At 43.0% G+C, this 27,459-nt stretch overlaps 3 protein-coding genes across 5 annotated transcripts; all 3 read right to left on the reverse strand.

Moving 5' to 3' along the window:
* Positions 1–2,401: 2,401 nt before the first annotated feature.
* On the reverse strand, positions 2,402–10,699 carry wdr13 (WD repeat domain 13; the record flags this gene model as incomplete). Of its 2 annotated transcripts, XM_084479198.1 has the most annotated exons (10): positions 2,402–3,195; positions 3,864–3,982; positions 6,930–7,071; positions 7,381–7,561; positions 8,521–8,828; positions 8,926–9,056; positions 9,320–9,429; positions 9,828–10,059; positions 10,174–10,260; positions 10,656–10,699. In XM_084479198.1, 9 exons carry the CDS (start codon positions 10,212–10,214, stop codon positions 3,011–3,013), a joined length of 1,449 nt encoding a protein of 482 aa, XP_084335324.1. In that variant the 3' UTR covers positions 2,402–3,010. The 2 variants fall into 2 exon arrangements, with proteins under 2 accessions (XP_084335324.1, XP_084335323.1); XM_084479197.1 differs by lacking the exon at positions 10,656–10,699 and having other exon boundaries at positions 10,174–10,271.
* A 3,859-nt stretch (positions 10,700–14,558) lies between these two features.
* On the reverse strand, positions 14,559–20,936 carry LOC311359520 (protein-serine O-palmitoleoyltransferase porcupine-like; the record flags this gene model as incomplete). Of its 2 annotated transcripts, XM_084479556.1 has the most annotated exons (13): positions 14,559–14,660; positions 15,828–15,938; positions 16,471–16,556; positions 16,749–16,812; positions 16,946–17,022; positions 17,631–17,731; positions 17,825–17,950; positions 19,077–19,097; positions 19,205–19,335; positions 19,434–19,615; positions 20,320–20,363; positions 20,489–20,681; positions 20,801–20,936. In XM_084479556.1, 13 exons carry the CDS (start codon positions 20,934–20,936, stop codon positions 14,559–14,561), a joined length of 1,374 nt encoding a protein of 457 aa, XP_084335682.1. The 2 variants fall into 2 exon arrangements, with proteins under 2 accessions (XP_084335682.1, XP_084335683.1); XM_084479557.1 differs by lacking the exon at positions 19,077–19,097.
* A 1,687-nt stretch (positions 20,937–22,623) lies between these two features.
* Positions 22,624–25,020, reverse strand: LOC311359291 (uncharacterized protein). Its single transcript, XM_084479284.1, has 2 exons — positions 24,834–25,020; positions 22,624–24,342 (listed from the first exon to the last, which is right to left on the reverse strand). Exon 2 carries the CDS (start codon positions 24,334–24,336, stop codon positions 23,143–23,145), a length of 1,194 nt encoding a protein of 397 aa, XP_084335410.1. The 5' UTR covers positions 24,337–24,342; positions 24,834–25,020; the 3' UTR covers positions 22,624–23,142.
* Between the last annotated feature and the right edge of the window lie 2,439 nt (positions 25,021–27,459).

The following is a 27,459-nucleotide window of genomic DNA, read 5'->3' on the forward strand; positions in this document are numbered from 1 at the left end:
CTTTTTCATAGGTTTCAGAGGAAACTGCAAAACATGAGATGGAAAAGACATTCTTGGAACATTTTGCGAAGCGGTTATGCGCCCAAAGCCCTAATACGCTTGATGTTTTTGGACTTCATTCCGGGAGGGTCAGGATTATTTGTACTATAAAAAAAATGCCTGTTTTCCTTTGTTTGTAAACTATACATGTTGAGCAGATGACACTATTTTGAAATATGACTTGATTTAATATTGTACAGACTGTAGGGATTAATATATTTCGGCTCTTTTTTCTATGATATTTGTTTGTGTGTGTGTGTGTGTGTGTGTGTGTGTGTGTGTGTGTGTGTGTGTGTGTGTGTGTGTGATGGAGAGAAATAGCATAGATTAAGTGAGTGTAAGTGTGAAAGAGTCAAGTGAAAACAAGGGAAAGAAAGAGTGAGAGAAAGATTGAAAGAGATGATATAGATGAAGAGATGATGGTAAAATACTGAAGATTGAACAAATGGTTCCATAAAATGCCATTTTTAAGGTACATTTATTTTGTTGGCCTAAAGATACAAGTCTTTTCCAAAAAACATCCTCTAGTTATTGAATCCATGCTAATGCTGCAGCGGACAATATGGTATGTTATTTGGGATGCAATCAGAAAACATTGTATAAATGAATGATGGCGAGCTGAGAAAAGGGAATAAACCAACCTGCACATTCTAAGAAAAGGTCACTGATTTTAATGCAAAAATTACATGTGACATTTTCTTTAAATATTGCTAAATAATTCAAATGGATTTTTTGGGTTGCAAAAGATCCCCCTCAAAGTAGTATTAATATTTAAACAGTGCCAGGTTTCATGACGGCCATATGTCTCGATGGCTACTATATTTGTCTTTAATTCAAATGATTTCATTTGAATGCGTGGATTACAGTTCATTCCAAATGTATATTTGGGAAATGCTTTTAAGATGTTGGTTGGGTGCACAGAAACAGGCTTTGACCAAGTTGGCTCTCCAAGTGAAGATTTATGTAATGAAAATGTCTGACATGTTGGGCATACATGCATATTTGTGCAGTAGGATTTCTAAATGTGTACACTTGCACAACATACTGTATTAGCATGCATTTAACTGCATTTCATAGATCTGAGAATGGAGATCAAACTGTATAGCTGTTGGAAAGGCTTGGAAGTTCAAAGTGAAATGAGGTCCATGGTTTTTGTGTCTGGCAATTCCTTCGCAAGACAATATTATGTATCTGTACAGTTAAACTGAGTAGGTTCTTTTGCCCACTCATTAATAAAGACTCTACTTTTGATGCTTTTTTTGTTTCGGGTTTGGGCTTGGTGAGCTGTTGAAATACATGGACCACTGTGACAAAAAACAACCCAATGTAAAAGGAAAACAAGCCTGCTGATGCTAAGAATGAGATGCATCTCTAGTCTCACAAACCAGGTTTTAGATTAATATCTAAAATCTGAAGCTCCGATCTGGGTGAACAGGGCGTTGCACTTTCTGTTACATCATATTTTTGTTTAGAACAATCGTGACGCATCAAGTATTGAGATTATTGTACAATCTGCTGAAAACGTTATAAGAATAATGATGTGCTTTATTTATAAAGCACCTTTCCTACATACAAATGCAGCTCAAAGTGATGCTCTCCGTTACACCTTACACATTGCATTAGCCTTTAAGCTCTGTTGTGAAGCTTATGCATCTGTGGAGTATAAAGTCCTTCTGTGAGGATCTTCATGGTCCTCCCCAACAACAGCCCCACTTCTGACCAACAACGTAGCCTCTTAGAGATAAGCCTGATACCACAGTGCAGCCTTGTGTATTGTTATACAAATATAGGTCCGTCCCTGCTTAAGCAGTACACACACAGGTTGTTTACTCACTGCTAAGTCCTAAGGATTCCAGCTTCCCTGAGATACCGCAGTCCAGCTGGATCAGTTAAATATGGATATCAATGTTTTGCTACTAAAAGAGATAACAAGACTTATTTTATGTACATTTTATGGACGACATTGGACTTTGGTTTTGGGGACACAAATATTTCCAAGTCAAATACTGTGTTATTATAAGGCAGGTTTTTATCAATAATATGACCTATTTAGTTTTTCAAACAATCTCAAGAAGAAACTCAAGATGTTTATGCGCTCTGTCAAGAATCCTTCAAATGGTCAGTGCCAATCCGTCATATACTGGCCCCAAGTCTGTCCTAATACTCAGCATCTCAAAGAAATAGCAAATTACATTAGGTGACCGTGCTGATCTGTGGTACTTAAATTACTTATATATTTATCTATATCTATCTATATTATAGGATTTATCTATATCTCTCTGGATCTAGATATATACATATATCTCTCTCTCAATGTTTCTAGTGACTCATAGCTTCTGAAACATAAGAAGACCACTTCTTACAGGAAGTTTCAGTAGTTTATTTATTCATCATGTTTGCATTAAATAAATTATATTAATCTGCCAATATCGTGACTTTAAACCAGCAAATGCAAAGACACAGACACACATTCTGATTCATGATTCAAGTGTCGGTACAGACTTGTTCTGGATGTAATGCCATGCACATCATACTACACCACCAAAGAACTGCAGAGGCTAAACAAAAAACACTGGACAACTCTCACCAATACCTACGGATGACTCACTTCTATGTCAGAGAGGACCTCCGAACATTGTAATGGAATGTGTTGAACATTGGTTTGTGTTTCAATTCATATCCTGCGTGTTCTAAATAGAGCAGGAGATCAAGGTTCACGTGTCCATGGGAGCGGCAATCTCTTTTTATTCATGTTAAAACTCGGCTAATCAGATGGAGTCGTTGCATTAGTGTTTCCTCGCCTTCCTTCACAAGACCATTCTTAAAAAGACCACCTCCTTCGACGCGTGCTTCTCGGTGAGCGCTGACTAAAGCCTGCTGCTACCAGACCAGAGCCTGTGTGGACGTATGCCTGGAAGGGGTAGGAGCGTATTGCGGTGCGTGGAAAGCGCTGGCCCGGCGGGCCGCGCGGTCACTTCTGTTCCCGCCTCCAGATGATGACCATGCCGGTGGAGTCGGCCGACGCCAGCAGACTCTCGTCGCAGTTGAAGCTGACGTCGAGCACCGGGCCGCCGTGGCCCTGCAGCTTGTTCACGATGGCCTTGGTGTTGCGCTCCACGTCGAAGAAGTACACACAGGTGTCCTCGCTGCCCGTCACTGGTGTAGAGGACGGGGACAGGGGGGTGTTATGCAGACATGCAGGTGTCAAGCTTTAACTGCTGCACTGAGTCTTATACAACAGAATTTTATAGAACTAATAGCTTGACTGTTACAGCTTTGGATTATATTTAATTATTTAGTTATGTATTAATTTATGCAAATTACATTTTGGGCCAAATGATGTAAAAAGAAAATCTAAGGTTTAATCGTTGAACCAATGTCTCTGTTAAGAATTGTTCTGACGCAACCATATCACCAAACGCTGAAACACCCCCTCCAGCCAACTCCAGAATAAGAGTTAAACACGAGACACCATACTTACATAGTGATCGGGCGATATTTGCGTTTTTTTACGTGTATCGGCATCGGCCGATTTTTTCTGCAGATTTTTCTTATTTTTTAATATGATTTAGAGACAGTTCAATAAATGTTCCTCTTTTAAATTGAGACTTGTAACATTTGTTATCAAATCGGTATCAGCGTTATCGGTCATCGGCTAAGGCTGATGAAAAAAAATCGGTATCGGCCCTAAAAAAATCCATATGGGTCGATCCCTAATACTGGACCACCAGTAATGCTGCTCTTCATCAGTCTCCATACAGTACACCCTGCTGGAGATAACCACTTCCTCAGCGCTCCAGGGAGAAGGAGGGCAGACGACCTACCGACACAGGCTCCCTGTCTGAAGGACATGAGGGGGCAGAAGATGCTGTGGACGTGCTGAGAGCCGTGCTGGATGGGGAAGCTTCTCTTCAGCTGCAGCGTTCCCTCGTTATCCACCACCCTGTCCACACAAGCCTCCAATCAGATTCAGCACCAGACCGTAGGGCGTGGAGAACCACATTACACTGTCATTGTGACATACAAGTGTGAAGGGGTTTTTCGTCCACGCCCCTTTGTATTAGTCAAGGAAAAAAGAAAGAAATACAGGGGGCGTAGTATACGCCCCTGAATTAACAGCACAACAAAGGCACGCCCCCTGTATTAAAAGCACAACAACAGAACAACACCAACAACAGATCTGCCTTCACTAAGTGTCTGACAACACTCTTGTCAGACACCAACCGTGTTGTCAGACACCCTACCTTACAGTAGTAACGTAACACTGACATGTACAGTAGTGAAGCTCTGACCTATACAGTAGTAACATAACACTGAAACCACTACAGTAATAACATAACGCTCTAACCTGTACAGTAGTAACGTAACGCTCTAACCTGTACAGTAGTAACGTAACGCTCTAACCTGTACAGTAGTAACGTAACGCTCTAACCTGTACAGTAATAACACACTAACCTGTACAGTAATAACACACTAACCTGTACAGTAGTAACGTAACGCTCTAACCTGTACAGTAATAACACACTAACCTGTACAGTAATAACACACTAACCTGTACAGTAGTAACGTAACGCTCTGACCTGTACAGTAGTAACGTAACGCTCTAACCTGTACAGTAGTAATGTTACTCTGTACAGTAGTAATGTAACGCTATAACCTGTACAGTAGTAACGTAACGCTCTAACCTGTACAGTAATAACACACTAACCTGTACAGTAGTAACGTAACACTCTGACCTGTACAGTAGTAACGTAACGCTCTAACCTGTACAGTAGTAACGTAACGCTCTAACCTGTACAGTAATAACACACTAACCTGTACAGTAATAACACACTAACCTGTACAGTAGTAACGTAACGCTCTGACCTGTACAGTAGTAACGTAACGCTCTAACCTGTACAGTAGTAATGTTACTCTGTACAGTAGTAATGTAACGCTATAACCTGTACAGTAGTAACGTAACGCTCTAACCTGTACAGTAATAACACACTAACCTGTACAGTAGTAACGTAACACTCTGACCTGTACAGTAGTAACGTAACGCTCTAACCTGTACAGTAGTAACGTAACGCTCTAACCTGTACAGTAATAACACACTAACCTGTACAGTAGTAATGTAACACTCTGACCTGTACAGTAGTAACGTAACGCTGACCTGTACAGTAGTAATGTTACTCTGTACAGTAGTAATGTAACGCTATGACCTGTACAGTAGTAACACTATGACCTGTACCATAGTAAAGTAACACTATGACCTGTACAGTAGTAACGTAACGCTATGACCTGTACAGTAGTAACACTATAGCTGCTTTCACATATGGTCGTGCATCCGTCTATTCTACGGAGGTGCCGTATATGTGAATGACATATCCTGACGTTGGACCTCCTGAAAAAATACTACCCCCGAGGTAGTATGTTCTCCGGAGGAAATGCTAATTACCTTATATGTGAATGAGCAGTAGGATGTCAGCATTTCACACCAGTTGAGTGGGCGTGTTGATGACACTTCGGTCTACGTTTGCATGTCATTGAGTGGCACCCGCACCCTAATCGATAATCAGCCTATTGCCTTTTGTTCGCTGAATGGTTTAAAAAATATTTTTATTATTATGTTACACCTTTCCTGCTGTAGGCTCCCAGACCATAGTCAAGGAGCACAGAAGCGACGTTCTGCTCCGTCGATTCTCTTGGGAGTAACACACACTTTGACCAGCAGTGGGTCTGCTTATAGGTTTGAATATGGTCGGAATGAAGCGGCCACCGATTATTAATAGGCTGTGTACTTTATTCTTAGTTTCACTAACTTTACAGTAGGGCCTACACGTTTGCACAGACACAACCGGACTCGTTCATTACCTCACTAAACCGACAGACGCTACCGCTCGCTCTCCTCGCTCGTCCACTCACACACAGCGCCATTCTCGCGCACACACATGCGCTACTCTCGTAACAATTATTATTGACAACAGTTAGCTGAACATTATAGGGTCCCGTCCTTCCACTCCCTGTTTTCTCAGTTAAACACAGAAATCAACGACATTTGTCCCAGTGTTTGTTAGATGTGAAATGAAGCCAAAAAAGACGCTCTCTTCCTCCGGTAACGCAGTCGTTTGCGACGCCTTTCTTGTTCGTCGTTTCTTCTATTTGTCTGTAACTCATGCTCCAGTCTTTCAACGATCGATGCGAATATATGCATCGCTGTAGCAACATTTAACATGATTGTGATGAGTTCTGCCCGTTTTGCCTGCATGCTGTCTGCAGTCAAACCAAAACAAACCTGATCCCGCCTCTTGCGACCCTACGTCATATGCCGCAGATTCTAGCAGCCGGAGATTCTACTGACACCGATCTCCGCATATCGGGCATCAAGTGTGAATAAGTGTGAATGACCCTCACGGGGTCATATGTGAAAGCAGCTTATGACTTGTACAGTAGTAACACTATGACCTGTACAGTAGTAACACTATGACCTGTACAGTAGTAACATAACGCAGTAACCTGTACAGTAGTAACGTAACGCTCTGACCTGTACAGTAGTAACGTAACGCTCTGACCTGTACAGTAGTAACATAACGCACTGACCTGTACAGTAGTAACGTAACGCTCTGACCTGTACAGTAGTAACGTAACACTCTGACCTGTACAGTAGTAACATAACGCAGTAACCTGTACAGTAGTAACGTAACGCTCTGACCTGTACAGTAGTAACGTAACGCTCTGACCTGTACAGTAGTAACATAACGCACTGACCTGTACAGTAGTAACATAACGCACTGACCTGTAGAGTAGTAATATAATGCTCTGACCTGTACAGTAGTAATCTAATGCTCTGACATTTAAAGTAGTGATCTAATGCTCTGACCTTTAAAGTAGTAACGTTATGCTCTGACCTGTACAGTAGTAACTTATTGAGGCAGGCGTTGACCAGCAGAGAGGGGTCCCTGGCCTCTCGGCTGATCCACGAGCGAGCAGATATGCTGCAGATGGAGCTGCCCTCGCTCACCACCAGACGCTTGGCTTTGGTCAGCTTCCCTGTGTGAGTGTGTGTGGTGGTGGTGGGGGGGGGGGGGGCACAAACAGCCGACACAAGCAGAAAAAACAGATCAACCCAATTTCCTCTGAACCACAGGCACAAATTATCATTTTTATTATTATTATCACCCAGACAAATAAAAAAGGAGGAAAACAAGGACACACACACACACACACACACACACACACACACACACACACACACACACACACACACACACACACACACACACACACACACACACACACACACACACACACACACACACACACACACACACACAGAGAGAGAGAGCTTTTGATGTCTACCTGTGGCCATATCAAAGAGGAAGGAGAAGATGCTGCCCCGGTCGTCCCCGGCCCACAGGATCCGGCCGGGAGCATCAAAGGAGAGCGAGAGCACCCGGCCCGTCAGCTTACTGGAGCCCCCCTTCACCTTCTTCCCCGTGGAGATGTTCACCACGTGGAGGTGGTGCTTGCTGTTCCCCACCTGCACCACACAGTCGACCAGGAAGCGTCAGCCACCGGTTCATAACCTTTGCCAAGACTGAGCAGACCCCTGGGAATCCTTCCTTCCGCGGGTGTGTCTGTGTGTGTGTGTGTGTGTGTGTGTGTGTGTGTGTGTGTGTGTGTGTGTGTGTGTGTGTGTTCACATTATACAATAGATAAAAATAAAAAAAATGAGCCATTTTGTTTCTTTCCGACGACAGCGAAGGGCCCAAACATGAATTGTAGGTTGAGGTTGCCATGTAAAAATAACCACAGCGCATGCATTCTCATTGCGCAGCTCCGCGCCATTCAAAAAGAGTGACTCACCCACCGAGAAACAAGAGACAAGAGAAAGAAGCTTTGGATGCACGCGCCAGCCTGCGATGCGGTCATCAAAACAGTCGTCTATTAAAAGAGGAGCGGATCTGAGGCCGCTGCGCTGTGTGTTCTGCTGGCAGCGTGCAGCGGCCATGGGGGGGGGGGGAACAGCTCCCGTCTAGCCTGGCATGCCAGCGCTCTTATGAGAGGCTCCTAATATGGCTCTGGTACCAGCCGACCGGCCCCTAATCAGATACACGAACCGGCCTTTTAATCATGGACATCTTCTGTTGTGGACATTTGTGTGCTCATGGCAAACTGGGAAACCAATAAATGATTGGCTTTGCTGAAGAGGAAATAGAAGTAGACACTATCCAAGTAACCCTCGCTGCAATAATAATGATTACCGTGAGACACCTGGCCATGAATATTCACAGGCGCATACACCCACACACGCACACAGCGCATAACAAAACACAAGGTCAAAGTACAGCCTTGTGCGTACCAATAACAATTACATTCAAAACAAACATTGTAATTCATAATTAGCATGTTCCTTTCTGCACAATCTGTTATTGTGCTTCCCACATTCCTTCCTTCAGGAAAGCACAGTGTGTACCACGTGACTGCCGCCGCACTCACCACGGTCAGGTTGTTGTTCATGGGCTGGAAGGTGCAGCACAGCAGCTCGCTGGACTCTGGGTCGCGGACCTCACGGATGCACCGGCCGTCCTCCGTGTTCCAGATGCGCAGCGTGCCGTCGAGCGACGTCGACACGATGACGTCGTTGCTGAGGGACCAGGCGAAGTCGGTGACGGGCCCGCCGTGACCCTTCAGGATCACCTTCACGCCGGCCGGGGGCGGCGACAGAGTCATGATGGACAGGGTGCCGTCCAATGAGCAGCAGGCGAGGAGGTGCTTGTCGTCATTGGCGAACTGCAACCGTGGAACTAAATCAGGGAAAGAGGGGAGGAAAAAAAGAGCCGATTGATTTATTAGTTATTTATCAGTTGGAAGTCTACGGTACAAATACACAAAATAAATCACCTGCAGAGTCCACATGTTGGTCAAATATGTGGTGCATGCCAGCAAAAGCGTAGTTCTCGCTCAGGGTGGTGTCCCCCGCCATGGCGCGGCTGGCCTCTGCCACCGAGGTGGGCACCAAACTGCCCGGGGGCCTGCAGCCAGCAGGGAAAACAAGAACAAACCCCGGAGGAACACAATCAATAAAATACACCTCACCGCAACGTCCTAAAGCTGACAACTCAATATGAAGGATGTGATCGTTACTCACAGAGACCATGCCATGACAGCCTACAGGCAGTAAATCTCAAGAGAAAGCAATAGCACTATGCAGGACCGAATGAACCGACGCAGAGCGCTGCCGCGTGGGGAACAGACGGCGGAAATGTACCGGCACTGGGATTGATTCCCGGGGTACCTTTCATCGTAAACTGCCCGGTTCATTTGGGCCTGGAGTTGGTAGGAGCCTCGGCTGACAGACCGGCGGTGACCGCGAGTCCCCTGAGAGCGAGGGTCCTCCTCAAAGTCCTGTTCAGGAGGGAGGAGGAGGAGGAGCAGCAGCAGGAGGAGAGGAGCCAGACCGTGTGGAGTGAGTGAACGTGCATGCAACAGGGACTTCATTGGCATACAACAAAATACACAGGCTGAGAGATATATTTTCTGTGGTTAATTGTCTATCCTATGCTTTTAATCTATATTCGTCATTATTAATGCCAGCCCCTTCCAACCAAGCTGCTCAGTTAAGTCATTCGGCACTGCTACAATGATCTTTGTCTTAAAGAGACTGAATTGGGATCGTTCTTGCCAAGCAAAAGTAGTCATCGCTACTCCTCCCCCACCCCCCGCCCCTACTGGTAGATTTACATTTAGCTGAGCCTGGACATATCTCACTGCCCCTCTCTAAGCTCCGTTTCCCTCGGTCTGACCTCCATGCGGTCCAATGTTGTGCGGGAGCTGCGCACACTGCTGGCCCTGAAGCTGCTCTGCTCGGACAAGGGTCCGTAGCGCAGGGCCAGCAGCTGACTGCGCAGCCTCAGGTACTGCCTGCGCAGACCTGGTTCATAGCCACACTTGGCATTCTCTCTGAGCAGCTGGCTGCGCCGGCGGATGTATTGGGTGCGGAACTGTGGGAAGGTTGGCGTGCGGTAAGCATTATACCTGGAGAAGGCAGAGACAAGACGTAGCAGACTTATCCACCAACGATTATGTATATACTGTTACACAGAGCAGGCGTAATGATTGGCCCTCAGTGAGCATCTTGCTGCCTCTTACCTTGCGTCCACTGCCAACACCTGCTGCCAAACTGCGGCCATTCCACAAGCACTCTGGATGGAGAAGAAACCACTGCCGGGGCAGATTCTGTGTGTCATTGTAAATAACACAGCGGTTTACGCCATTACATTAATGATTGGTAGAATGACACCTGCTTTTATGTAAATACAAGCTAGCACATAGGTTTTATTGTGTATTTAACCTAATAAGTAAAGTAAAGGGTACGTTAGTGATGCTAAAGATAGCCTACGTCATGGCTGGTATCAGGTGAGCACAAACGGAGGCCAGTGGAGCAGTAGCTAACGCGCTATCAACCTAGCATAATACGGTATAACCCGATGCGAACAGCTCATCTCCGCAAATGTTTTTTACAAACTAACCCCCACCATACAAAGCACATTTTAAGACACACATTTGAATACCCCTCCGTTCATTTTATTTATTCATTACATAAACAGTGGAACTGGGTTACAATTGCTCACCTTCCTTAGCTTCTCTCCATCGCTGTTTGACAAGTGAGTCACGTGACACGGCAAACCCAAACATTGGGCCGGGAGAGGCTCATGAGTTGGAGCGTTATCCCGGGCTGCCTCAACGCAAGCTCTGGTCTCATACTTCCCGTGAGCTGTGTACGCAGGATAATAGTCCCCGAAGCGAGAAGATTGGGAATATGAAAAGAAGAATAACAACAAAAACAAGGCAAATAAATATGTAGATTTTTGACGAATGATTTTACAAAGCAATATCCAAAACATGTAACGGAAACGGATATGCTAGAAGTCTTACCTTCTCTCTCACTGCTAAACCCATCTAAATGAAAGTCCCGCCCTTGCCAATAACGCATATTTGGAGCAGGCGGACGTGGCAACCTACTAGCGCCATTCATGATAGAATCATTATTATAGAATCATTGGGAAATAAATACTTCATATATATAAGTATAATATACTATCAACCATTGTTGATACGATTTTGTTGATACGATTTAATCAAATCTTATCAAGCATATTGTGCGTTCTTTTAAAGTTGTATCCAGTGCTCTATTGGTCTTCTATTTTTAAGTTTCAAATAGAGGCAAGTGGATAAAACATGGCAAAAATATGCCTTTATCAATGCTAGAAATATTGCCAACACAACGGAAATCAATCATTGAAATGACCAAATGAGATACATGATAAATACATAGTGGACTGCATAAAAGCATAGGCCTAGGCCCAAGCATTCATCTTAAGGAGAATTATTTAATCATAGGTTCCCTTTATCATTTCCAACACTCATGGTCTAGCCTCAAAGCTTATGTCTCAATGAGTCCATTATCCATAACATAACATAAAATTGTTTATAAGCATGTTGTAAACGCTTTCTTGTCCTAACAACAGTGCACGGCCACAGCAGCATCACAATGGTGGGATTAAAAGGTCAGCTCGGAGATTTCGCCTGGCTCAGCAAAGGCCCACAGAGGTGGTGGACCGGCACTCAGCTGACTGGGCTCTTTGCTTGTTGATGGTGTTGTTTCCCGAAGGGGCCCCGATGCCCGGCCTATTCACAGTGGCGGTCCATAAATGAGCGAGTTGAACCCCACACAGGCACAGCATTTTCAAATCACGGACTTTGGAACACAGCCAAGATGCCAGGAACAAAAGGTATGTAAAGGAAATCACTTTAAGATTATATATTATATAGGACTATTATATTATTATATTATTAAAGTTCATTAAGGTGCACACACAGTATTCTCATCCATGCAATGTGTGATGTTGTGAAATACAGTAGATCAACCGTGCCATAGCAAAACGTTTAACGACCAGTGAGTCGGCCTATTGCCAGAAACGTATACTAACTTGAACCATTTCTATCTCTTTCCACAGGTAATAAATCGGACAAGAAGTCAGCTCCCAAGGTAACTGTGATTAAAGAATATACAAATGAGATTGATTAACTTGACTAGAATAGACTTGAAATTGTAGTCAAGTTAATCAATTGTATAAAAACTGATTTGTCATCCATCCATGTGGTGTTTCGTCATCGTTCTCATCATTCAATCGTTCCATCCCATTTACAGCAACCTCAGAGTCCTAAGGAGCAGCCGAAGAAAGGTGATCAGAAAGGAGATGATAACAAGAAGCAAGGAGGTAGGCATTAAACCAAGCCCATATTCACATAGAGTAAAACCCTTTACAGAGAGGCTCTGCGCCCAGGCAGGGCCGTTTACAATCAGACCTCGTTTACAAGCTGAGGTTTCATTACCCTGCTGTGCGCCTCCACTGAAGTGACTTGTCCCCCCCCCCCCCCCCCCCAGCAGGACAGCCGAAGGGAGAGAAGCAATAACTTCCAGGCCTTCGTGAAGATGGCTTTGGAGACACTGCTGGGGTCCTGCCGGCGTAAGCACGCGGGTCCTCAGGGCAGGCAGGGCTGAGCTAACCTACATGGCTCCCCCCTCCTCCACCCTCCTCCACCCCTCCTCTCCCTGGGCGAGGGGGTTTCAGACAGCATCTGCTCCCCTCGCAGAGAGGCTGAGAGCACGACGTGATCTCCATCCATCACCATCTGCACTCACCCTCCGCTCCGCCCTCCTCTGCTCCCCCTCTCTCTTTCTTTCCTCTTTTCCCTCTTTCTCCGCTTGAGTCTGCTGTACGGCGGGTCCAATCGGGGGTCCGCGCTCAGAGCAAAAAACACTGAAGACCTTCCCAGTCCTTCCCAATTCAACCCTACCCCCCCCCCCCCCCCCACACCTCTTTTTCTCTTTGCCCATGACCCTTGGAACATGATTGGCTGTCTAACGGTCCATTCATTCCTCTTGTAAATAAACATTGAAATAAACAATTATTTCTTACAGCAGTATGGTGTGTCCTCCGCTCATGTTACTCTTATTAAACACGGGAAATCAGCAGAATCAGATAAACATTAGTTTTTGATGTAAATTGTATTTGAAATATTGCAGCATTTGCAGAGGCTCCAATTTGTCAGAAACAATACAATTCAGTTCAGCATTTCAAATAGTTTGGGGTTAACATTTTTGGCACGGCAGGGTGCTTGTGCAAGGCCCATGATATATCATCTTTAAAACAGGGGAAATATAGTGAGCATTTGTATGGTAACAAACATGATGAGAGAATGATAGGATAAACACTCAAAACATAATCGATAAATAAGACAAAACACAGCAAACACTGTGAATAACAAAGGCTAACTAAGTGACTAAGGGAACAACTTAATGAAAACATGAAACAACATAAAAAAAGAACCAGGTCATAAAACCGGAATACATAAATATATACATATAAATTAATGTCAATATAAAATGGAATATAACACAGAACATAGACTTAAGGGTGATTTATGATGTTCTCTGAGATAAAGTTCACAGCTAACAAAAAAAGGGAAAAAAAACTCATCCAATATTGATTCCCAAACAGTGGTTTACAAACCCCAATAGGAAATACAGGAAGATGTCATAAATGAAATAGGAATAGGAATCAAATTAGGGGATTTTTTTGTGCACTAAAAAGTTATTTTAATTTTAATATGTTTAATGTAACTCTAAGACTATAATATTCACCTGTGGCCCCGCCCTCACCTGCGTTTGATTTTAGACAGAGACGTTCACATGCAGGCTGATGAAAATGACCTCTAGCAACAATCCCCTTTTTTAGTTTCTACAGTACGTCTAAACCACTGATGTAAACACAACGAGTTAGTTCTTTTTCACACTCTATCAAAAATTCACAAATAGGAAAAAATACTATTGTTAATAATAAAATCTGTCTCTATTTCCTAAACATGTGCTTTTTTTCCTCCATCCAAAGGGAAGTGGTTTGTTTACCTATGCTGTACATGCCTAAAAGAGTAGCGATGTAGTAACTCTAAGGATAGATGCTATCACCACCAAGGAAAAGCCCGCTGGACGGGCAGCGCTTCACAGTCGATGGCGAGCCCTAGATAAAGGCTACTCGGGAGTGTCCGGTGAAAACAAACAAATCGCTGCCATGCCAACAGCTATTGATTGTGACACGCAGAGAGCTACCTGAAGCTGTCGTCACAACCCCACACAACAGTTGTAGTTGGCAACTGCAGCTCAGAGTACAGGAAGAGATGAGGAGAAGGCTGGGGTGAATAGATCTAGAGTATATATATACAAGTATAAAACAGCCGGTCCCCAGGGTGTAACGGGAGCGTCTGGGTCCGCGCTCGGCGACCCCACCACACAGCTTGTTGTGATTGGTCGGATCGCTTCGGGGTTCCCTCTGCCGCTCCCTGGTGTGACGGGCTCACAGTGGGAGGGGCGGGGGCGGGGTGTGTGTGTTAGTGGAGGCGGTCGTACAGTAAGTTGTCCCTTTATTGCTTTCTTACTAATTTCCTCCCCTCGTCAGCGTCCTCTCTCGGCATTATAGGATGATGCGGTACAACACCCAGCTGCCGAACGCCAGCCAGTGGCTGCTCCAGCTCAGCTCCGACCACTTCTGGATGGTGTGGTGGGTCACGTCGTCCTACAGGAGAGCAAACGCTGTGTTTCAATATGCAATATGTTTTTTGTTCAAGGTGTGTCTAAGGACATCCTTGCAAGGCTTCCACCATGGAAGGAATTTCCACAAACACACATTGTCTATGGACACTTCCATGGTGGAAGTGGTTCAACAGGTGAACCAAACACCACAACATCAACATCAACATCAACATAAAACCTTTCATTATGTGTCAGCAGTTCCTCTGAATATCTGATGCACATACAGCAATGTTTCTATGATGAGCAGTAGGGCTAAGTGTTGCAATAATGTATCTAAGAATAGCTCATTGACTCAATGTCACTTGAGAATGAGACGAATGACCAGCAGGTGCTGTTGGGGTGCAGAATGTCTCGATGGCTCAATGATGATTTTTTAATTTTTTTTATTTTTTATAATACTGTGTATGTTATGTGTGATGTCTTTAAAGCTACTGTGACCTTGAATTTCCCCTTGGGGATCAATAAAATTATCTTTCTATCTATCTGATCTTGATGCCCAGCACAGTACTGGGGGGGGGGGAAGAATCAATTCACGCATTGTATTATTATTATTTTGTTTGTTTACATTTGATATAACATTTTCAAATTGAAGAATGATCTTATACACAATATGCTTTTATGCCATCATTTGCCAAACCACCTTTCTTAGCAAACAGTGGCCTGGAGACCTAAAATTAGCACCCATATGTACTGAAATCGGGAATCGTTTTTTGATTGGGAATCGCTCTATATTGAGAATCGAATTTGAATCAAATCGTGACACCAAGAATCGAAATCGAATCATTAGATACCGTCAGATTCACACCCCTAATGGGTAATCAGCAAATGCATTCTACATACTGTGGCGCTTTTTGTAGCTGATGAATATTAACTAACCCGTTTCCGATAATAATTTTATAAAGTAGTTACTCAGCAGATGTTTTCATCCAAAGCAACTTGAACTTGTAGATACATGTCACTCAACTGGAGGTTAGACTTCCTGCTCTAGAATACATGGACAAGGTAGACTGTGGACATTGGTGAACCGAGGGCTTTTGGGCTGGGAGTCACCTCACTAGCCACTACATGACTCCATCAGGTGAGCCCTTCAAGTAACACGACAGTTACACCTAACACCCAATGAGTGGGACGCAACCTGTGTGGAGCTGACCTCCTCCTCATCCATGTAGTCCACGCTGGAGTTGAACACAGAGCCCAGGTACGTCAGGTGGAGGACGGCCAGGGCGCTGAATGCTGTGTTTATCAGGAACACCCATATCGCCTGGCAACGACAAGAAAGACAGTGACATTGAGTGACGTTATTATTAGCACTTAGAATAATATAAGATAGTGTAATGCAGATCCTTTTTCAAACTTTGTTGCAATTCAATAGCCTTTTATTATGGCATGGTTTATTATCTCTCCAGACAATTTCTGCTGCTTTTGATGCACTTTTCCTCACAATCAGCCGAATGGGATTTGCTAGGACTTGTGCCAAAGAACTCTGAAAATGAACTCATTAGCGAGACAAAAAGAAATCCATTGAAGTGCTGTTTTTCAACTGCTGCAGTCATTTTTGTTATTATTTTGTGAGCTGGCAGTGCAATCCAACCTCTCCATTTACGTCATAGCTTTCAAACTCTTAAATGGATTCATCTAAAATAACTTGTTAAATAACTACTTACTTTACTTTAGTAGTGACTTTCTTAATTTCTTAATCGTCTTAATTATGATGCATGGTCAAAGGCATTGCTTGACGAATACAAGGCAACACACCAAACACAATCTTAAAACAAAAATAAAAAACAAATCACCTTTTTGTTGTGATGAGGGCAGTTGGGCTGACATTTCTTTGACAGCACACACGCGTTAAAGATGGATGCCAGCCTTTTGCGTAATACTGAAAGATAGAACAACATTGCCATAGAACATAGAACATAGAACAACAAAAAATAAGCAACAATAAAAACTCCTTGCAATGTAAACTAAAGCATTGTGGTCTGCAAAAAGCCCCCCCAAAAAATGAAAAGCCAAGCACCTGCTCCAAACAATGCCAAAATAGTCTCAGGAAAAAAACAATAGATATTCTTACCATGCTCAATGTACGTGATGAACCCTAGAGAGAGCAGCACTGCCCCCAGGTGAAAACTCAAGCCCTAACAATATCAGGGGGTTGAGACAAAGGCAGAAATAAGAAAGAAATCCTTTCAGAGAGACACAGAGACACGTAAAGGCATTAAAGAGAGCTGTGGTGATTATCTCGCATCGAACTAGAAACATCAAACTCACGTGCAGGAGGGCACTGGCTGTGTACGTCACCATGATCGCAGAAAACGTTCCGAATCTAAGAGCACTGGTGAACACATCTAGAGTACAAGAGACACACTTAAGCAATCTTACACGAGATGGCGTTCTTGAATGTCATTATTGGTACGCGAAGCACAGCCGTAGGAACGAGGCGCTTGCGCCGAGTTCTGAAGTCCTGTGCTTCAAGTACCAATAATGACATTCAAGAACGCCATCGAGTGTAAGACTGCGATTCAATAACACAAACCATCTTCATTATCAACAATATTGCAAAATATTTTCATATTGTGGGTTAATTTGCCCTCAAATTCAAGCTTTCTGCCCGAGTTAATCTCCATCAGAAAATAGTTCCCATAGTAACGATAGCCGACTCTTGGTCAGTTGAACGTTGTTATGGAAACTAGGCTCATGAAAGTAGTTTCGGCTAGTTAGCGTAGCGATACTTTCTGTAATTAGGCACAATCTTTTTGTCCGTTCTTTCACCAGGCATTTAAACACGCTTGAGAATGGGAATTGACCAATCGGAGTGCTTGCTTAAACTTGCGTGTTATTGAATTGTATGTAAATGAGTTGCATTAACATTCCATCCATGAACATGAAATAAAAGCCACAAAACAGAAGTACAGAAGGGACTCCACTGCTGCCGGGAGACAGGGAGATGACTCACATGTGTGGAGGAACCGAGACATGGGGAGGTTCCACGAGGTGACCACCTCCACCATGGACCTGGGGAACTCAATGCTCAGCGGCTTGGCCACGGTCACATCCCTGGAAGTCAAAACGTTATGGATAGTTTGTTAGAGCACAGATATATATATATATAGCTGTATGATGTGTGTTACAGCTGAGAGTGATTCTGACCATTTGAGGTTCTCCTTCTCCTCGGTGAAGCCGGCTCCAGCCAACGTTGTAGTGGTCTCGCTCAGAAAGCCGACAAAGTAATTACTGAAGTGAAAAGACACTGCGTTCTCGTACGCCAGCAGCCACCTGGGGGGTGTTAGTCATTACATGTGTTGTTCGAGTTCCACTTTAATGAAGATGAATGGATAAAAACTATTCGGAAAATGTTGTTTTTGTTTTAACATACCTTGCAAATGAACCCCTAAGAACCAAAGGGATAGATGAAATATACAACATGAATGAACATTATATGCAATAATATACAATACAGAACACATTTAAAAGGCGGTAACTGTTTATAACACAACCCTCCAATTAGGGGAATATTCAAAAGTATTTTTGTGATTCAGTTTGTGGATCTTGCCCTTAAGTTAACCAAGGCTTATAACAATCATTATCCACCCTTAATTCCCAGTCAGCATGCCATTCATCTTGTACACATGTATTTTGATAGGACGAACTGTTGCTAGAAGTACAATATTGTGTGTGATGCCAAAAATTAAAACCAAGCAATATAGCAAGGTGTTGATTGGGTGTAGTCTATGACCTAGGAGAGATAACAGTTAACCATGGAGCTGAGCAAACGGATGAGTAACACAACTTGCCCTCTGTGGCTCACATTTCATAAGATAAACAAAGGGAGCTTTGTTTCACAAAGCTCACAAAACGCTAGTCTGGGAACCATATGAAAGTATGGGCTCTTGTTTAATTTGCTCTGGATTATGAGTCTGGCTCCCCTCCCGTTGGCAGACTTCGGCCTGGGTCTGGCCGACCACAACAGTTGATCTAATATGGGGCGGTTTGATACGATCTCTGTACTGAGGTGCACCCTATGGGGGCTATTTCTATTGACTCGATTATGCAGTTGACTCGGTGTCTGGCTGCACTAGCGATTTAATTTTATTACATTGTTTCATTCTCAAAAAGGCCATGACCAAAATATTTAAGAATATAGCAAAATATCAAAACTGTACTCCTTTTGAACTTCACTATCCCCATCTTGAATCTTACATTAAGTCTTCATTCATGGACAAAACTGTATTTTATCATGTTTAAACATATTATTATTCATACTAAAAACCATACATATTCATAAAATGGTTAAGAAGCGAAATTAGTGGCCCTCTCTGTGAGTTGAGAGAGTTGGTGCAGGCTGATATTCTGAGACAACAGAAACACACAATATGGACAAACACATATGAACAACACTTACCTGATCTTCCTTCTCTTTTTGCTATGGGAAAAGCATGTGAAAGGGAATTAGGTAAGGTGACACATTAAACAAAAATGACTCGCAACTGAAGGAAAGCTGAGCAGTATATAAGTGTGTGATGTACACACCTGCGTAGTAACTTGTCCCCGTAGATAGGTATGAAGTATGGAAAGAGGTAGGGTGCCACACAGTTGGATATAACTAGGCAGAACTGGCTCTTCACCCAGCTGATGGACACTTTGAAGAACCATGAAAAGCTCTGAGTGGGAAGAGAGGAAAGGTTAGAGACATTAGCCTCGATATTTCCTGAACAAAAATATCATGAGATTGATGTAAGCCAAAGAAGGCCATGCTTACTAGTTTACGTCCTTCTAGGGAATCCTTGTAGCTGTTGAAACTGATCCAGGGACCGAATATGACGGTGCCCACAAAGTAAATGTAGCCCATGAACTCTATAGGTGAAGGCACACTTTTCACGACCCCTCTGTCAAGATCAAAGGCCAGTGAGATAGCCTTCATGGCGACCACCATCTGGGAACCTAGCGACACGAAAATAACAACAACAACAACATTTGGTGAAATGTAAAGCAAATGTGTACATTATGTGATAATGGTGAAAGATTAAGTGCTGAGCATGGAGCCCTAGTGGTCAATGGGTGGATAGTGTTACCAATGAAAACAGGTCATTCAGTATGAAGAATGTGGAATATATCCTACACATTTATTTCTGTACAGAATATAAAACCTCCAGACAATAACTATTTATTGTGTTGTTTGTATAACCTATTCATGCATAGATGCTGATGCTGTTAAGTATCAGCTATATATTATTTGTCAGATAGTTATATTTCTGAAATGTCATGTTATTCAACAATATCTTTGCGATTGTGCCATGCTGGCACTTTGGTTGAATATGAACTTGCTTTGTGTGCTCTATTGCTCTTGTTATCAGAATGCATCATGGGAATATGTATTGGTATTACTCCTCCATTTTGAAAGGACTCAAGAGAGTTATCGTACCGTAAAATCCTTAAGCAATGTAACTATACCGTAACCTAGGCTAATTAAAACCTTTTTTTGCCACATCTCGCATGATTTCAAGGTTTATTATGAAACCAATGACCAAAAACCAATTGCAACTGACACAATAACATTCCATACTGCAATGCTCCTACGCTTCCAAAATAGAGGCGGTCACGAACAAGCTTCATGGATACCTCGCCAAGAGGATTAATGAGCCTACCTCTCATCTTGTGCCAGGTGGTCGTGTCCATCATGTGCAGCTCTCTGATCACAAGACACACAAGACACATCCAATGTCAAACTGATATGGTGACGCAGGACAAACCAACGCTGCAACACTCCGATCTGGGAGCACCGTGTTGATGTGGCGTCGGCCAGAGCACACATACCCCAGCAGCAGGTAGATGAGGACGGTGATGGAGAGGAAGGTGCCTCGGATGCTGGAGTGCCGACACAGGAAGAGGATGAGGTAGCAGAGGAGGCTGAGGAGGACCACCCATATCATGTGCAGCTCAAAGAACAGGTAGAGGGTGTAAAAGCCTCCCACCACAGTGCTCAGGTGTTTCACAAAAGAGGGGAGACCTGACAAAAAAACAGAAAATAAAGGAACATTAAAAGAATATGACAAAGAACGCTTTAAGCAGATCAAAGCAAGGATGCGCTTGTCGCCAGGCACCATGTTGGCTGCCCTCTCTGCTCACCAAATATCCAAAGGAGTCGACACAGCAGGCAGATGACCAACAGCTGCCAGACCTGCTCCAAGCCCTGCTGGGCTGTAGGCAGGAGACAGCCATGGGTCAGCTCCTGGAAGAACTCCTGCCGGCTGAATGTACCCATCACGAGCCTATACATCGGAAGAGAGTCCAACAAAAAATAGAAATAAGGAATTATTTGAATCTCCATAGTAGGCTTATGCTTAATACTTACAGCATACACACACAGTTGCTAAATCATTGATTTTTCCTTCTTCTCTGTTAACCTTAAAGTAGCCGCTGCAAATCAGTGCAAAAAAGGCAACGCAATCCGTAGCTAGAAGTGAAAGGAATCTCATTTAATATTCGTCAGCTGTATGGACTTGGAAATAAATAATCGTGCGCTCGAATGAAATAGGCCAATGCAATGTTCAACTTGACAGGGTGAAAAACACAAAAATAAGGCCGGGCGTGCTACCCCGATATATCTGTATTTCTAAGTATGTTGAATAAATATAATGATTACAGACTACTACCGTTATACTCTGTGTGCTCTCCGCAATGCAGGAGTTGACTCACAGCCCCCTAGCTACAACAGATGCTAACCACTGTGCCTCTCGATGCAGAGCTAAAGGTCCATACGTGATTGAGTGAATGAGTGTTAACTGGCTGCTGAACTTGCTAAACCTAGTCTTGGATTATAAGAACCATAATGACACTAAAATACAAACGAGCTACTCCTCGTCATTGAGCGAAACATGCAGTTTAGTTTTAAGAGGGAAAACTTACCCTTTAATACCGCAATAAAAGGCGTGCAATCCGCGAACTAGCAATACGATTAATGCTACCCTTACATGGACATATTCAGTGCTTATTATGTCTGTGTTTTATTCACATTCAAACCAGAGGACGCGTATCTGGACTGGAGGTCTCCCATTGTCACAGCATCAGCACCACTTGCCTGTGCCTGAGGATGCAGCCATGCAACCACAACATATCAGCCAATCAGCCGCTTTGAGTGTAGGACACACAGCCAATCAAAATCGTTACATTGCAATAGCGGCGCCAGATAGACCAATAGCATACGTACAGCGTATATGCGTATAAACCGGTAGAAACTACCCCAGTTCCAGACGTTTGCCTGGACCTGGATGCTTCACATGAGCGTTATTTGCGGGGGAAGGCGGGAGTTTCAGTTACATGGTTCGGAGCGCAGAGTTGAGGGAGAGGGAGGGACTTTCGATGCAAGTATATCCGTTGCGTTACCTATTTTGGAGATTGCGTTGTCCCTTTTTCGTCAAAACTCCATATTTATTCGCCTTGGCGTTGATATTATTCTCGCCCCGGGGACTGTTATCTGTCCTACACAGCCCATAAGCAGTATGACACAAAACATCACGTTGTTGTTGACCGGGATAACGCTCAAACACAGGATCCTTTCTCTCAGCCTACGTAGAAACCGGAAACAACGCCCAGGCGTCCAAAACTTAATAACGATTGTTTTATCTTGTTTTGCCTATTTTAAAGTAGTCGAATTGGAGGATGCTTATAACGTAGAATGAATTCAGTTCATCGTGTAGTTTTTCTACAACCACAGACAGTGAATTCCTATAGACCCTGCATTGCCTCGTTGTGTTGGATATATGGTGGATATGGGCATATAGGGAATAATAATAGTAATAGGATCAGACTCCTGCATTATTATTCTGTTATGTATGGTTAGGGTTATAAAATGTACTTCTTACATGATGAATTTTGAAACAGTGCATGCAGAAAAGGGCTATTTTCTGATACATAAATATTTTATTACATCGAATACACGTCATTCCACATTCATAACCTAAAAGCACTTGAAATGATTGAACATCAACATATGCCACCATGTTTGTCACATAACAGTGAAAGGTTAATACAATAAAAAAAACATTTACATACAATTCTTGTGTGTGTGTGTGGGCGGTGAAAATTACAAAATAAAATTTAAAGAGGGTTTCCTTTCAACTTAAGATGTATGTAATATACAATGGTTGATCGCATCATTCAACGTGTATCTGTAAAGTGAAGTCATTTAAGCCATGTCATTGATTTAACTAATCTTACAAGAGCTGTTGTGTTATTAGGGTGACTACCAGTATTCAGATGAAACAACAATTACTTAATAATTGTGAAAACATTACAGCTCTAAAGGTTATCCACAGAAATCCACTTAAAAATAGAACTGCTTTGTTTGTTTTTTTTGCCAGATTTTCTGACTGATCCTCTGCATTGGTCCAGTATCAGCTAATCCATTGAACCACTTGACACAATCCAAACGGTAATAAACTACATTGGCGCAAACGCACTTCGGCTTTCTAACATTTCTTACTGGCCGCTCTCTCTTGCAACAACTTATAATTCCACTTGACTTCAAGAAATGCAGACGAGAGCTTGAAGGACGAGAATACGGCCGGTGTGGGCCCAGAGCGTAGCTGTGGAGGGGGCCGCGTGGCGGGCTCCACCGCGGCCGGTGGGGCCCCAGGAGACCGAGATGAAGGGGTGAGGGCCGTGGAGGGTCGGGGGACCCGGGCTGGCGGGAAGGTGGCCCTATCCTCGCTGAGCGCAGGGGGAGCAGAGCGGGGTGTGAGTGTGTCGACCGTTGCTGTGATCATGGGCGGTGGTGACGACGGCGACGTGCTGGGAGGGGCTTCAACACAGAACACGGACACGCCGGGCCCCGGGCCCTCAGGCTTCAGCTGTGAACTGTGGTGAGGAACGTTAGTCAGGCTGACGTCTGAAGACAGCGCCGTCTCCAACGGCTCCACCTTGGGCTCGACGAGGGCCGTTCCTGAATGGCACGAGGGCTGGTCAGAGACGTGGGGTTTGTTGTCATGGAGCAGAGCGTGGTACCGGAGGCCTGACAGTGTTTTGAAGTTGCGGCGACACATGCAGCAGGGATATATTCCAGTGCGCCTTTGTTGGTGCTCATCCAATAGATAACATGAAGTGAAGTGCGATCCACACATCTGACAAGCAAAGGGCCTGTCGTTATTATGGGTAATTTTCTCCCCTTTCAGCTGTAGTGTGTTGAGTGCGGTTGAGGGCACTGTAAGTGGAGTTCCGGCCGTGTCTTCAAAACAAAACACGGTGCTAGGCCCTGGGTCCTCAAGCTTCAGATGTACACTGGGGTAAAGAGTGCCATTCTGAGTGGTCTCTGAAGAGGTCCCAGACACCGATTGAGGGCACAAGGTCTGATCCAAGAGGGCCTCCGCCTTGACATGGATGCTCTGATGGCGCTTAAGGCTTTTTAGTTTTTGGAAGGACTTGCTACAAGAGTAACATTGATAAGGATGCCTTCCGTGGGAACGTATGTGTTGGTGATGGAAATAACGAGTAGTGGAGGTCACTCCACAAACGTCACACAGAAATGTCTTTTTAGCTGTAGAATGTAAAAGTGTGTGTCTTTCCAGCTGTAGATGTGTGTAGAAGATCTGACCACACTTTTGGCACTTAAGCTCCTGGAGTCGTCGCAGGGAAACTGTGGGATTCAACTTCATGGATTTCGGCATCTTTACCTGTTGGAGGGATGGAGTTATAAATGATGTGAGACATTATGAACACAGTTCACTGTGGGGACATCTGTTTGGTGCCCGGGGTGCATTAAGCAGCTGATTTAGTACAAATCATATTTGTAGGACACTTAATTGGGGGTTATATGTCATAGTCAGAAATCGATATATTATTATGAATTATTAGAATACATGATGATGATATGAATGTTATTTTGCTTTAAGCACGCACCAGAACAGTACAATACGAATATATTATGTCACCGTTTTTTAGATATACCCATTATTATTACTACTTAAGTAATTATTATTATTACCTAATTATAATTAAGATTAACGATATGGTGTTAACATTTTCTATCCACACTATATGGGTAATATTCAGGTCTTTGGATAGACTTGTGCATTATGAATCTCTCCACAACACCATTATAGTTCCGGGTAAGCCTACACAATAACAGACCAAACGAAAGCCTACTCGTATAAAACATTATTACCTTGTAGAAACTGAACTTTGTGGTATGCGGTAGGGTTTCTTCCTACAACGCTAGAGATGATGTTATCTGTATATACTGATATCGATAGATACAGATATATTAACCTGGTTGCTCATCTACTGCGTATCATCTGGTTAAGGATATAAAATATAACGTAAAGCTTTGGCGCTTTTGGTTTTCCCATGGATGGTCTTCTCTCCATAAACAAACTTTGAGTGTTGTTGAGTTTATTCCGGGTGAAACGCGAACAACTCGCTTTGGTTCCCCCGCTTTGGTGCAAAACTATCAATGTACCAAAGCCCAGTCCATATGATATGCATGGTAACAGTTTAGGACTGGAGATCATACATTGCAAATGTTGATATTATTGTGAAGGTGTTGTAAATCGAATGCATGTTATGTGTAGGCCTATTCAATTTGTGATGTGTGATAAATGAATCGAATCGAACTTAATTGCTGGTTTATGGATAGTGATTAGAGCAACGATTTGGGTATTTCTCCCATTCAATTTCCTTACTAACCAAAGGAAATCTGCTAAGAAAGAAAGGGAGTGGGGAATGGGTAGGCCTATGGGGGCCGTTTGTAAACTTTTGCTGCTGAAAAACGTGCTTCACTTGTTCCAGGTATAACTCGAACTTTGCTTAATTCCCCCCCCATTTAGCAAAAAACAACCCTCCAAAATGCACTGCAATTTCCATGTCACTTATTCCACATATATACAATTAAAATGATATGTTTAATATAAATATTAAATGTAAATCTACATCCTAAATCTAAATCTACATTTTAGATCTAAATATAAATCTTCTCTAAATCGAAATGGCTTAACCTGAATCTAAATCGTATATATTAATCTAAATCTTTATGTATAAATCTAAATCCTAAATCTCAATCTATATTTTATATCTAAATCAGGATTGTGATTTTTATGATTATTATGATTTACATACAATATTTAGGATTTAGATTTAGGATTTATATTTAGACATACGATACGATTTTGATATAGAATGTATATTTGGATATACGATTTAGATTGAGTATTTAGGATTTATATTTATATATAAAGATTTAGATTTATATATAAAATTAAGCATCGGATTTAGGATTTCGATTTCGGTTTTCGATTTAGATTTAGTAATAAAATATATATTTCGATTTAGGATCTAGATTGAACATATAATTCTAATTTTATGTGGAAAAAGTTACATGAAATTGCAGTGAAGTTTTGAGTGTTTTTGTTTATTCGCTAAATCTGGGAAAATGAAGCAAAGCTCGAGCTAAATCTGGAACAAGGGAAGCACGTTTTTGAGAAGCAAAAGTTTACAAACGGCCCCTATAGGTCCCGTGGGTTAAAACACAGGTTACCAAATCCATAGGTATCAGGTAAGCAAAGCAGGTGCTAGTGTACGGGACAACCACCAGAGGGCGCTGTTGTCTCATACATTTTGTATTGTTTTGGTTTTTATTGTAGGCTTTTGTCCACATGCCAACGAAACCAGTGTCTGCCGAATCTGGCATTATGAATTAACTAAATCACAGTCCGCCATTCTATGTCTCAAATACTTTTGGCAATCTGATGACATACAGTGGACTGGTCCCTGGAGAATGTCATTATTATTATTTGCCATGGAGTTATTATTTGCCTTGGAGTGTGATATTGATCAACAATCTTGCTTTGAATTTTCAATCCATATGATAGGATTTTTCACTCTAACCAACTTAAAACCATTAGTGTCTCATGGTTATTTCCTGAAGAGGAGTGCATTGTACACCAAATAAATACAAAAAAACTGAAGAACATTCCACACACACAAACACATACAAACATGCACAGCCACACAGCCACGCACGCACACACACACACACACACACACACACACACACACACACACACACACACACACACACACACACACACACACACACACACACACACACACACACACACACACACACACAGTCAATTGTACTCACACACACACACACACACAAGCAAACCAACAAACAAACAATCAATTCTGACAGATTTTCAAATTCCAACACATACTTCGTATTGAGTTTCTGCATCAGTGCCTGTTGAATGATTGCTTCAATATATCAACCCTTATAGTCTGAAATAATATAACCTGGTGTCCCTCTCTCTCTCTCTCTCTCTCTCTCTCTCTCTCTCTCTCTCTCTCTCTCTCTCACACACACACCAACCTCTTGTTCTTCCCAAGGTGACTCTCCCACATGCACCTCTTCCTGGTGTCTCATCTCCTCTGCAGTCACGGTGCTACAGTGACTATGAAGGTGACTATAATCTGATGTCCTTTCCTGTTCGCACCATTGCCACTGCTCCAATAGTGGTTCCTGTGCCATAGGGCTGTTGTTGAACTAGCCTTTGTCCACTGGCTTTGCTTACTGTGTTAGGCAGAGGGAAACGCTATGACAGAAATAGAGAGAGAGAGAAAGAGAGCAAGAGAATAATAAAGAGAAAGAAAAAAAGAGTAAAATTGAGACAGAGAGAGATAAAGAGACAAAAGAGATAATAATAAAGTGAGAGAGAGCACAAGATAGAAAGAGAGAGAGAGAGTAATACAAAGAGAGAGAGAGAGCTACCTAATGAGAAAAAATATAGAGA

This window comes from Micromesistius poutassou (assembly GCF_964030765.1).
Source record: "Micromesistius poutassou genome assembly, chromosome: 15".
NCBI classification, from domain to species: domain Eukaryota; kingdom Metazoa; phylum Chordata; class Actinopteri; order Gadiformes; family Gadidae; genus Micromesistius; species Micromesistius poutassou.